This window comes from Pantherophis guttatus, chromosome 1 (genome assembly GCF_059756535.1).
Source record: "Pantherophis guttatus breed Tessera chromosome 1, ASM5975653v1, whole genome shotgun sequence".
Lineage (NCBI taxonomy): Eukaryota > Metazoa > Chordata > Lepidosauria > Squamata > Colubridae > Pantherophis > Pantherophis guttatus.
In genome coordinates, this window is record NC_142063.1 from 261,560,380 (window position 1) to 261,574,475 (window position 14,096).

At 33.9% G+C, this 14,096-nt stretch overlaps 1 protein-coding gene across 6 annotated transcripts in view; it reads left to right on the top strand.

Annotated features, from left to right (window-relative positions):
- ADGRG6 (adhesion G protein-coupled receptor G6) overlaps nucleotides 1–14,096 on the top strand; it is a 100,888-nt gene that overhangs the window by 54,545 nt on the left and 32,247 nt on the right. For all 6 annotated transcript variants that reach the window (XM_034418928.3, XM_034418926.3, XM_034418927.3 and 3 more), the window contains 8 exons: nucleotides 2,179–2,264; nucleotides 4,858–4,910; nucleotides 5,003–5,059; nucleotides 7,457–7,593; nucleotides 8,948–9,062; nucleotides 9,271–9,332; nucleotides 12,228–12,435; nucleotides 13,501–13,666. In XM_034418928.3, coding sequence (XP_034274819.1) covers nucleotides 2,179–2,264; nucleotides 4,858–4,910; nucleotides 5,003–5,059; nucleotides 7,457–7,593; nucleotides 8,948–9,062; nucleotides 9,271–9,332; nucleotides 12,228–12,435; nucleotides 13,501–13,666 — 884 coding nt within the window. The remainder of the gene's footprint in view (nucleotides 1–2,178; nucleotides 2,265–4,857; nucleotides 4,911–5,002; nucleotides 5,060–7,456; nucleotides 7,594–8,947; nucleotides 9,063–9,270; nucleotides 9,333–12,227; nucleotides 12,436–13,500; nucleotides 13,667–14,096) is intronic.

Here is a 14,096-nt window from a genome sequence, read left to right on the forward strand (position 1 = left end):
AATTCAAGATCTTTGAGGAGACTATTGTGACAATCAAATTACCTGTTTCTCCACAATCTCAGTGGAGATTCTTTTGTAAAAATCTAATGAAAACAAATAATTACAGTTTGATCAGAAAATATGAGTGAGAAATCATATCAAATGATCTTGTCCATATGCAGATAATTTCTATTCTCCCACTTGTCTCCACTGAGATGCTAAATCCTTGCTTCTGAACCAAAATATAGAATCTCTGTGTATCTCTTTCTCTATTATATGTCTTGCTGCCCATAAAGAAAAAAGACATTGAATCTACTAAAGTATTGTTGTTTTTTAAACTGATTTTTCAAAATAAACAATATACAACAAAATGAACAGGAGAATCACTGCCTAATAATGTTTAAGCATATTTAAATTTAAAAAAAACCAGTTTGCTGGTTTTTTATTTTACTTAGATTACTGTAATCTAAGGTATTTTGAAACAGTGATCCTAAAAAATAATATATACATTCAATGGAAAGAGTGTTTTGAATTCTTTTAATATTGTCAATTGATAGTCTCCTGAGAGTAAAACAAAGTTATACTTCTTCATACTAACCTCAAGAAAACATGTTTTCACTCATTATTCAGAAGTGATTTGAATTAGCTCTGCTATTTAGAGACAGTAGAGTTTTCCCATTCAGTGTGACATAAAATAAAAGGTATTTTCACAAAGCACATGAATAATTCGTTTCTAGAAAAATATACTATAAAAGAGATTTTGTGTTCATAGAAAATTGGTTCACACATATTTATGGCATATATATGTCCAAATGAGTTGAAGGGTTAATGAGATCATGGATTATTCATATTAATGTGGTTTCTCAAATATGTCAATTCATACTAGCAGTGGTGATATATAAATGAAAATACAAAAAAAGAAAAACCCCAAATTGGAAAAATTATCACAAACATGGAATGGAATATTGGAGTTGTACAACCTATTTTTTAAAGTTATTCAGCTCTTGTTGATGACACATTGGCTCTATTATCCCATAAATAGATTGGTATTTATTAAAAAGTTCAGTATGACTAATGAAATGTTGTACGGTAAGAGAATCTGGATTCCATGTAGGTAATTCCTTCCCTAAACAATTCTCTTATAATTTGGCAGATAATCTGTGAGATTTTTTTCCTACCTCACCTGATTATCACTTAGGGTTATAAGTAGGCTCTGCTCTCTGCCCTTCTTACTCAGTGGGAACCACAAAATATTTTCAATATGCTCCACATAACAACTAGATTTGATCCTTTGTGTGTGCTATTTATTAGATATGTACAGTGCTAGCAATTGTGCATCAGTCAGCTAGCAAATTATTTATTTTATAGGATAGTTGAAAGGTTTTTTTTTCTGCTTCAACCCCCAACAATGATCTCCACCAGCTGAGAAGGGGTTTCTTATATAGATTAATAAAGCTGTATGTTTGAAAAAAAAATATTCTATAAACCTGATCTATTAACTGTAAGAAATAGCATATCAAGACATGTAAGCACATTTACAAAAAGAATTTTAAAGGTGTTTAATTTAAAAAAAAAAAAACCAAATGTGCTGCTTTTTATAAAATTGAATACCTTAATAATGCTGTAGTTTTCCTGAAAATTTCATCTCATACTGAAAAAAACCCAGTTATAGTCATTTTTGCTTTTTCCATTTCATACTACGAAAGAGCACAGTTTTCCAAAGATTTTCCAAATCCCATTTGTGATCTGTAGGACCCAAATTAGATCAGAATATCATTGGATCAAGGATTAGATTGTTTCTAAAGCTTCTGATCTTGCCTTCAAAGCAAAATAACTCTTTTCACGTACCTCTAATTTTTACTCAGAAAAATATAGAAAGATTGGTCAAAAGATCAGGCAGATATTACTAAAATATTTTCAAATAATGGTCAAATATTTTAAACTCATTTGCCTTGCTACAACAAAAAATGATACAATAATAATTATTGTCTACTATGATAAATCAAGGTACACACATATTTTTAAAAAGTGAAATTAAATCTGGTGACAATACCTACCATATTATTAAAAATTAAAGCCAGTTTTAAAGGCATTATCAGTGTTGTGACTTTACTACTGGCTTGGTGATATGTTTTGGTGAGAAGTTTATATATTTGAGAGTCATAATTCTGACATTTACATTGTTTTTGTAATGCCTAGGTAGATTATACTACAGAATTGACTTTACTGTCTACAAAATCAAAGAAGATACAGAGCCAAACATTCAGAATGTAATTAGAGAATGGGTAAGTTAGACTACTTTTCATACCATTGTATATAAATTTTAAGTGTGCTTGTGAAGAAGTTACTTAAATACTTTTTAAAATATTCATTTAAAAGTATGATCTTTAAAATTTTAAAGATTAATTTTACAAAAGCATGATTCAGAACTGTCAATTTCTAGATTGTTTTGTTCAGTTGTATATACTGTTCATCTGAAATACTGCTTTTCATTCTGATCTTTCAAAATCCATAAAGATTAAGCATGCCCCATCCTTTTAGCAGTGGCTCAGTGGCTAAGACACTGAGTTTGTCAATCAAAAGGTCGGCAGTTCAGCGGTTCGAATTTCTAATGCCCCGTAACGGGGTGAGCTCCCGTTACTTGTCCCAGCTTCTGCCAACCTAGCAGTTTGAAAGCACATAAAAAATGCAAGTAGAAAAATAGGGACATCTTTGGTGGGAAGGTAACAGCATTACCTTTGGCATTTAGTCATGCCGGCCACATGACCACGGAGACGTCTTCAGACAGCGCTGGCTCTGTCACCACAGTCTATGTAGGTTTACTCTCACTATATAATCACAACCTTTTTGTTGGTGATGGCGTTGATAGAGGATTTTTTAAATTATTTCACTGTTAAAAATGTTTTTAAAGGGTTACCAGTTCTTAAGGACAAATGGAATCTGGATTAGAAATGTTCAAACATTTTTTATTATTATTTTATAATAATAATTTGCCATCCATCTCACTGCGAGGTTATATGTTATATAGGTTATAAGGTTATTAATTTGCCAGCAGTGCCATTGATATATTGTTTGAATAAAAAACCCAGAAGGGTTTTTATGCAAATCTGCATGCAGATTTTTTCTCGTATTTAGATTTCTGTCACTATTTTTAAGGATTAATAACAAAGCATTTTATATAATCCAGCTTTGTGTCTCAATTAGTGATTAATAGTCTTCTTAGTGCTTTATATTGGTCGTGAAAGTATAGGTCAGGAAGAAAACATTATCATTAATGTTTATCATTCACAACATTTATGTGAAGCCGCTGGGTGAAATCATCCGTGGCTTTGGGGTGAAGTACCATCAGTACGCTGATGACACCCAGCTGAACATCTCCACCCCAGGCCACCCCAACGATTCCCTTGAAGTGATGTCCTAGTGCCTGGAGGCTGTGCGGATCTGGATGGGGAGGAACAGGCTCAAGCTCAACCCTTCCAAGACTGAGTGGCTGTGGCTCCCGGCATCCCAATATAGTCAGTTGACTCCATCACTGACTATTGGGGGCGAGTCTTTGGCCCCTGAGGAGAGGGCGCGCAATCTGGGAGTCCTCTTGGATACGCAGCTGTCCTTGGAGGAACATCTAACGGCTGTAGCCAGGGGAATCTTTTGTCAGGTTCGCCTGATCCGCCAGTTGCGGCCCATTCTTGATCGGGATTCCCTGTGCACAGTCACCCACGCCCTTGTCACCTCTCGCCTGGACTACTGTAATGCTCTCTACATGGGGCTCCCCTTGAGGAGCACCTGGAGGCTCCAACTGGTCCAGAATGTGGCCACGCGGGTAATCACGGGAGCCGCCTGGCACTCCCACATAACACTGCTCCTGTGTGAGCTGCACTGGCTCCCAGTGGTCTTCCGGGTGTGCTTCAAGGTGTTGGTTACCACCTTTAAAGCGCTCCATAGCATAGGACCTAGTTATCTTCGAGCCCGCCTGCTGCTACCAACGACCTCCCACTGACCTGTGCGCTCCCACAGAGAGGGCCTCCTCGGGGTGCCATCAGCCAAACAATGTAGGCTGGTGACCCCCGGGGAAGGGCCTTCTCTGTGGGGGCACCTACCCTCTGGAATCAGCTGCCCCCAGAGATAAGGAGAATCCAAGACCTCGGTCCCTTCTGCCGTGCCCTTAAAACTTTCTTTTTTCAGCAAGCCGGGCTGGCTTAACATATTTTTTAACATATTTTTAAATATTTTTAATTGGTGTGTTATCTTAAATTGGGGTCAAATTAATATATATCCTTTTAATTGTTTTTAATGTTTGTATTGTATGTTTTTATCTGGCGGTGCTGTACACCGCCCTGAGTCCCTCGGGAGAAGGTGCGGTATATAAATTCGAAATAAAATAAAAAATAAATAAAAAATAAATTAAGAAATATTGCCATGCCCTTTAGAATTCTTGCTTTTCTGCTCTTAAACATGCTTTCCCTTGCCTGTTGTTCTGTCTCTTCCCTTTTAAAGACTATTTTTTTCTACAATTAACTCATAAAAAAAAATACAATGAAGAACAAAAGAAAATGTATGAAGTGCTTTATGAGTGTAGTAAAAGCAAGGGCAGAAGTACAGTATATAGTGAAAAATGTTGATCTTAGCTATGTTCCCTGCCCAAAATCTTTTGTAATTTCTTTCGCTTGCTATTTTTACTCTTTCTGCACTTTTCACCACAACATAAAAGGGAACAGCATGATTTATGTGCTGGTGCTGGTAATTATCATAATGATGATTATATGAAAATAAACTCAGACTCTCTGAAAATAAATTCATGCAAAATGAATACAATGCAAAAATTAACAGTTTCAACAATTTTATGCATTTTGACCTTTGCATTATTTTCCTGTTTTCTAGTTAATTCAGACCATGGGGAGCTGGAATTATAACGTATGTGTGGTTGATGTAAGGTAGGTGCTTGACAGGATAGAAGGGAAATATACTATCTTCTGCAGAAGGCACTTTGCTTAAAAAAAATAAAATACGTCTTTTGTTTTTATAGTGTTGAACCAAGCTCAACAAAAAACGCAGCAAGAGGAAAGAGAAGCATTGATCAAAGGTAAAATTGTAAGAAATTCTTGAAAAGCTCTGGAATAACTCAAGTAACTTTGTTCTATTTATCAAATGCTAATTGGATTTATGTTTGTCATAAATAATTTTGCATGGTAATAACATGAGATCTATTTTACCAACATGTCCTTTCAAGTTACTCTTTAGTTACCAGTTTAAAGAGCCAATGTCATAATTCCTTCTCTGAAGACTCATTTGCAGGGAAAAATAAAAAGAAAGTTTAGGAAGCACCCAGTAGTTCCATTGATGAAAGATGTTAGTTGAATGCACCTACTACATATTTCCTGAAGTCTGTTGTACACATAGAGGTAGTCCTCAATTTACGACCACAGTTGTGCCCAAAGTTTCTGTTGCTAAGCAAGACAGTTGTTAAGAGGGTTTTGCTCCATTTTATGACCTTTCTTGCTGCAGTTGTTATGTGAATCACTGTAATTGTTATGTTTGTAATATGGTTGTTAAGTGAATCTGGCTTCCACATTGACCATGCTGGTCAGAGGATCTTAAAAGGTGATCACATGATCCTTAGACACTGTAACCGTCATAAATACATGCCAGTTGCCAAGCTTCTGAATTTTGCTCACGTGACCGTGGGGACATTGCAATGTTCATAAGTGTGAAAAACATAAGTCACTTTTGGTAACGTTAGTCTCTAAATGAATGGCCATGCATCATACAGGATCACAGAGGAATGTTAATAAATAACTACAAAAATATGAATGTTCCACCAAACTTCATTTTGCGCTGCAAAATCCAACTTCTACCCACCCTGGAAACAGTTTTAGTATTCCAAGATCGAATCTTACAACATTATCCAAGAATATCTATCCTGGGCCTTCATTCGTGAGTTTTAGTATTGTTTGTTTTCTCAAAGACTGAAAGCTGAACTACTCAAACTAGAGTTATGGAAGAGTTCTCATAGAATATTAAACTCTGGAATGGCTTGACAAGTGGTTTGTTCATCTTACATCACTTAGTAATTTCTATTAAAGTTATCAAAAGCTCTTAATGTTCAGATTGCATTAATTCATACACCGGTGACAGATGTATGTTTGCCAGTTCCTGAACCACATGTTCCTTTTGCACCTGGAAGAGCATAAAAGGATCTCTGGACAACAGTGAAGTGACAACACATTGTTAATATACTGTATTATTAACTTTTGAATAAATGCTATGTTTTCTCAGTTGTTACTGTAACAGCATATTTAATTTTTTCATCTCAATAGTCCTGTTTCCCAATTAAATGACACCTATTGGAAAGCAGAGAGAATAATTTTTAAAATCATCATCGTTTGCACTGGATTCTTTTTTAAAATAAAATCTCTATATTTGCTATCTATATAACTGATGCCATGTCATTTTTGACATCACAGTAAAGCCATACATTTCTGTTCCTGCTGCTGCTGCTGTGTTTCCTCGAAAGAGCATTCATATCCTAGGTGTAACCATATGACCAAGTCTAGGTCAGATGGGTAAGACATGTATTACAAAGAGGCTCCCTTTTTGTGTATGTGAACTCCCCATTTTATTTTGCAAATAGCACTGTTGCCTTTGATGTTATTTACCAGCTCAATAAATACGCGCTTGCTGCACACTCTTACTACAAGGAATGACCATTCCTATAACAAAATAACAGCAAAACCAATCAAACAAAACCATCTGTTACATTTAACAGTGTACTACAGAACTATTTCCCAAAATTGCATTTTTAAAAAGTATAATACTAAATAGAATAACAGGAAGAACTAGTATTTTTGTGCAATAAAACCAATAGTTTTGTTTTATGCTGCAAAATCAAATCTCACTTTTATGTGCTTTGGTACTGACTGATTTATCTGATCGCTAAAACACTCTAAAACAAGCAAACTAGGTGTTGTTGGCTTCCTTTGAGCCTAATTAATATTAGTTGCTACATTAATCCTAGTTAAGATTAAGTAGGACGAAGTAAAAGAAGTGGAAATTTCCATTTTTTGTGATCTCCAGGTATTCCCTTTACTCCTGGAAAAGGGGGTAAGGGAAATGCATAAGATCAATACACACTTAATGTTATCTGAGTAAGGCCAAATTGGGTGCATTTATGTTATGTTCAGGTTACTCTTTATAACTTATTTTAACTCTATATGGTTTTTAGACACTTAATTTTTGTTCTATATTAGATTACTTCTTTTAGAAAGACTTTATTAGCTGTGATACTGTAGGAAAAAAAATCTCATAAGAATAAAACAGGATGTTCCAATATGGCATATATAAATTGATGAATTGTTGAGTCCATTAATAGGCTTGATTGATTAATTGATTATTTTTGTGTATTAAATTAAATTAAATTACAGTGATCATATTTAAATGCCTTATTGTTATACTATATTCTAATTCAGCAATTCTTTTGCAGTTTTGAAGTCCGTGCTCTTTTAGCTTACAATTCTACCAACAATGTAAGTTTAGAAGAACAAACAATTAGAAAGAAACTCGAAAACAGTAATATCACAGAAAACTTGAAACTCCATAACGTGAAAGTTCATTCAATTGGTAAGGACAGAGTTTTTGTTTTTGTTGTACTCCCATTTTCTGTACTTTGCAAATATTATTATTGTGAACATTATCAGTGTGTAAGAGCAATACATTTTAACCAATAACTGTATTTTAAAAATACAGTTTCAGTTTATAGTTTTATATACTATACTTTGCTTTAAGGAATTAACTATTGTACATTGACTAAATAAGCAGAGGGACATTAAAGTAGTGAAGTCAATTGCAATATGTGAGAAATCAAAATTAATAGATTTATTAGTTCTGTCCATAGTTTGAAAATAATCTATAAGAAGTGGTTCAGACCATACACAATTGCAAGCACAGCACACCTCTGTGATTGATCCATTCACAGTTGTCATTTTTCAGGTTCCTTTGTGAGGAAAAAAATGCCATTATATTAATAATCATATTGAAAACATTCATCTTTAATGCTTCAATGAATATCAGAAGATTGATGTACTGACCTGAAGAGTCAGGTCACTTTTCCCAAATTATTTTCAAAGCATGCAGTTCACTGATATTAAACATTTTGTTCTTCAAGTTCACTTTTTGGTAGAAACAAATGGTACAGCAGAAACAACATTATGGGGAAACGGAGGCTTCTTGAAGTCTTTTGCACTTGTTTCCTCACAAATTAACAGAATGAGTAAAGACTGTTTATGATTGAGAAATGTTTTGTGTTGAAGCTTTATTCTCAGTAGCCTGTGCCTTATAACCCATGCCACAGTCTCTCCTTCAGATATTCAACTTGTCATTCAAGGAAAATACAAGAAGCAAGAACATTATGCAAAGGATTTAGTGGCTGATCTGGGAAGGAATTAACATCTGGGACAATGGCCCTGGAATAATAGTGCAAAACAGTAATGGAATTCGGGCAAAGCCAGATCAGAGTTAGTTTAACTAGAAATGAGCCATTACATGAGCAATGCCCTAACTTAGAGACAGTAAAACTGAGCAACATAGTGAGCTTTGAATACCGCATTGCAAATCAACAATTCAGATCTAAGGACATTTAGAATCATTTGGCCTTCAATCCTGATCCACACATTCCTGATTTATTATGATTGTTAGATTATAAATTAATTTAAAATATATAGATTTTTAAAAAAATCACAGATAACTAATTTCTCCCTGATTCTAGATGATTTCGGTCTCTAATTGGAAAATACATTTGTATTCAGTGATGTACATTTTGTTTTATAAATACTCATTCCATTAAGTATTTGTAAATAAAAATAACTCAGTATAAAATTAAACCTGATTTATTCAGACCAGTCTAACAACTTTTACTAGGAAGCTACAGTGTTAATGGTTGTCTGTTTGTTTCACTGCTTTTCATTTGCTCTTGTAGAAAAATGTGAGGCTCAGGAACAGCCTATGAATTACTTGTGGAAAGAAACTGGACCAAGAGACACTGCCACCACTAGCTGCTATAACAACCCTACCCAGATTGCATCACGAACATGGTAACAGCTCAAAGATTATGAGATGCTTAGTGGTGAGACTGAGATCAAGTATACTACGGATATAATTAAAAAGTGACGGATATAGGTTTTTAAAAGTAAAGAAGTAAAAGATACAAAGAATTTAAAACAATACAGAAGGACTATGTGATTTCATAAGAACTTCGATATAGTATTTGCTAATGGTATTTTCTGTTCTATCTTTACTTAGCTTTCTAAGCCTGAATAATTACACATCTTACTGGGGTACTCCTGATCTTAGAAACTGTACAGGTAAGGGTTTGTGTATCTGCTCCATCTAGATAAATTTGAAATATTTCTTTTCCAAGCTCCAGACACATCTTGGCCTTGCCAAGAAAAGTTTTCTAGATATTAGTCTCTGATATAAAACTCTTTAATGCTTTAACTGAAGAACTGTGCAATTTTGTTAGACTCTAAAGCACAATCCATGTTTATTTTAGATATATAAAGCAACAACAGCATGGTGTTTTTTATAGCATAAATATTTAAATTCTATTCAGAATATTTTATCAGGTTGAGGCTTTTTTTTATTCCTACAGAAGAAAAATCAGAACATTTTTAGCAATGTGACCAAAATACAGTCACCCTAGCACCACATGGGTAATTTGGATAGGACTAGACTCACATCATGCAGAAAAATTGCTTTGAAGATAAAGAATTTCGCCCTTAAATTAGGTCTATTGATACAAATGAAGCAGCTATCAAATCAGAACAACCTGTATCCTCTCTCATCTGTCATCTTTAAAGAGGATCTTTATATTTGAGGCATTCATTCAGCATATGTCCTCAGCTATTTGAACTACCATGTACAAAACTACATCATGCAGCAATTCCATAAGTAATGAACAGAACTGTATAATACAATACAAAGCCAACACCAAAATCATACTAGCTTTATAGATGATAGGCAGAACAAATGAATTCCAAAACCCAGAAATGAAATGTCTATGGAGATTCTCAGTCATCCAGGTCATGGTTGTCCCAAAGGTGCTTTTTCAAGAGGCAACTGGACTTTCTAAAAAGTCCAGTTATCTCTTGAAAAAGCACCTTTGGGACAATGAAAGAAACAATTAAACACACCCAGCAGAGTCTGAAACAGCCAAACAACAGTGTTTTTTTTAAAAAAAGTAAAATATTTAGGAATTTGGTTAACGGCGAGATGTGCAACCATTAAAGAAGATAATTATTCTAAATTAATACAACAAATAAAGATAGACCTGGAAAAATGGAAAAAACTTACAGTGTCAATGGTTGGAAGAATAGCTACAATAAAAATTAACATTTTGCCAAAGTTATTATTTCTGTTTCAAACAATTCCAATAAAACTAGAAAAAAAGGTTTTTTAGGATTTAAATTAATTGATTTTAAAGTTTATTTGGCAAGGGAAAAAAGCAAGAATGAAAATGCTACAAGAAGCTAAAAATAAGGGGGGATTTGGGTTACCTGATTGGGAGTTGTATTACCAGGCCTCAGTGCCTACATGGGTGAAAGAATGGGTTAATTTGAGGAACAAAAGTATATTGACTTTAGAAGGGCATGTTTTACAATTAGGGTGGTATGTATTAATGTGGTATGGAAAAAATAAAATACATAAATATTTTCAAAGACATTATATTAGAAATGCTCTGCTTTTAGTATGGGAAAGAATCAGAGAGAAACATTACATGAAAATACCGGTCTGGCTATCCACGATAGAAGCACTAAAACATCCAAATGTTCTTGAACTGGAAAAAAATTACAAGATATAAATATATCCTAAATAAACAAGGGGGAATTAAAATCAAAGCAAGAACTGAAAAATCAAGGAATTGATTTGTCTTGGTGACCACTTATGTAAATACAATCAAGATACAAGAAAGATGCAGAAATATATGGATTTTACAAAGAACCTTCAGAATTAGGTCAAATATTTTTAGGGAGAGAATATAAACTAATATACCTATTGAATTTTAAAATGGAAGAAGAACAAGTAAAAGAAACTATGATAGTATGGTCCAAAAATTTTGGATACACTATAGAATTAGATAAATGGCAAAAACTCTGGGAAAGAAACTAAAAATTGACGATATCAACAGCCTACAAAGAAAATCTCTACAAAATGTTTTATACTGGCATCTGCTATCAGCAGGAATGGCAAAGATGTTCCAAAATATATCTCCCAGATGCTGGAAATGCAAACAGATACTGGGTTCTTATTGTCATATGTAGTTGACTTGTCCTATGGGGAAAAAATGGTTAAAAATAAAAATGGGCTAGAAGATATGATAAATAGAACAACAAATAGACTAAAATCAGAGATGTTCTTGTTGGATATCCGACGGGACAAATATAATAAAAGAAATATGTATTTAATTTTACATGTGGTAACAGCAGTGAGAATTGTGTATGAACAAAGCTGGAAAAATGAAAATATAGAGGAAAATGCAATAAAGAAAATGTTAGAATCTGCTGAAATGGATAGATTGACATTGAAAATTAAGTATAAGGAGGAAAACAATATTTTTTAACTTGGGAATTATTTTATCAATGGTTAGAAAATAGTAGCAGAAGTTAGAAATTTAGAATCAAGGAGGATATGTAAATAAAAATGAAATAAATCTGCAATTAAATAATAAATAATGAGGATAAGTAAACATGATTAATAGACTTGAATGATAATGATTACAAATGTGATGGTTATATGATGTTTATAATGCTTGATATTATTAACTAATTATAAATAAAACCAAATAGAGCATTTAATTAAATAACAGAAAATATTTAATAAGGATATGTGAATAATATGATGAATAGATTTTGAGAACAATAGTGATAGCTACTGTATGTATAAGAGTTATTATTTGTATTTAAAAGACATTATACCCAATCAGTACACTGCCATTGTGGATATGGAAATTTTATATATAACAAAGAAAATTGTATAATAAAAAATAATATTTTTTTAAAAAGCAGAGTACATTCACCTACTGTCCAAAGCTATTTCCTAACTTATCATTTTTAATGGCACCCTGGAAGCTCTACTACAGCAGTACACAAAATACACACTAAGTACATACACACCCCGATCCTCGATAGATTTGCTATAATTGGAAAAAAGGAAGTTTTTCTGCGACTAACTGGCATATTGCTTTTTGTGTATGCTTTCAGAAAATGCTGCTGACATAGCCAACCAGCTATTGAATCTTACGGGAGAAGGGCAGCAATTGACTTCAGACAAAGTCAATGATGTGATCCAGAAACTTAAAAAAATTGTGAACGATGAAGAAATCGATGAATCCTTGGGTTCTACTGTGATCACGATATTTTCTAATATTTTAACTAGTTCTGATAATGTATTGGCTGCATCATCTTCTGAGTAAGTGTTACTGGGGGAGGATCTGAGTGGTATGCAGAGTTTTTTAAAAAATGTTTATATATTGGTAGGACATATAAACAGTGTGAAACTTTATCTGCATTTTAAAATTAACTCAAATGAATTATTCAAATCAATAAAAAATGAAATTTAATTTTAAGTATCTTAACTTTTCAATGCATGGGCTTGATAGTAAATCTACTATTTTAATATTAAACCAGTTTTCCTCTAGGATCATAACACTTAAAATAAGTCAAAGTGAAAAGTAGTTAAAATATAAGTGTCACAGGAATGCTAGTGACGCTAATAACATTCACTAGTATTAGATACAAGCAAAGAAGTATTTCATTGAATCAAATTACAAGTAACTTGTTAGCTCAAGTAACATCAATTAACTCTTAACTGCAAATGTAATCCAAAGGAACAGATGCCCAGAAAAGAGATGCATTTGTTTGGAGCAATCATGGCTCCCAGCATGGCAGTAGAATGGAAATTATAGTGCCCAATAAAGCTTTTGCAAATTCTCTCCTATTCTGGCCATGCTAATAAATAGGATTCAACTGGTTTTGTGAATAGCTATAATTGTAGCTTATACTACAACAACTATCAAGAGTCCTGGATATCTCTCCAGTATCTATCAGTTATGAAAAGATTTCCCCATCACTATGAGCAAAATTAAAAAAATAGAATTAGGCCTAAAAAACATCAAGAAGCATCATAATCTATGTTTTAAAAAAATGCATATTCAAAATATTCCATTCTAAGAGAAAAAGGAAGCTTTGAGAAAAGAAGCAATTTTTTCCTCCTCCAGCAGGACAAAGAATAGAGCAAAGAAAGAGGATGACCTGTATATGACTTTTTTTCTCTTTCCCATCATTTGGACACACTGTACTTCAGTAGAATTTGCTCACAAATATCTGGATATTTTGCAGTTTGGTTTCTTTTTCTTTATACTTAGGTAAATCTATGCCAAAAATAATACTTACGAATGCATGCAAAGGTTCTTTGGACTCAAAGTTTTTTTAATCTCATTATTTTAATGAATTTTATGTGTATGCTTGATTTTAGAGCTATAAAGACAATTGATGCCTTGGCATTGAAGATTCAGTTTATAGGTCCCTCCATGAGCATCTCAACCCGAAACTTAGCTCTTGGAGTTTCATCCTTGAATTCATCTTTATTCAATGGCTCTTCCTTTAGTGTCGGTCCCCAGAACAATGCTTCAGATTTTCAGGTATATCAAGAACATCCAGGGTTATTTTCAAGCAAGATATGTTGAATTCCATTGACTAATTCTTATGCTGAGTTTGTCAATTCAAGACAGGGATGAGCAATGCATGCTGTGTAACCCACATGTGCTTACCACTCCATTTGTAGCTTCTAGCATGCCCTAGACCAAGGGTGTCAAACTCAATTTCATTGAGGGCCGCATCACAGTTGTGTTTGACCTCGGGGGGGACGTGGTCAGGGGCATGGCCAGGTCGACGTCACTTGATGTCAGCACCTGTGGTGGCCAAGTGCTAAGGCAGGATGTCCCTCAGACCCTATCATTATAATCTCCTCTCCTCCCCTCCCCTCCCTTCCCTTCCCTTCCCTTCCTTCCTTCCTTTTCTTCTTTTTCTTCCCTCTTCATTCTCCTTTCTTCTTCCTTTCCCTCTTTCCTT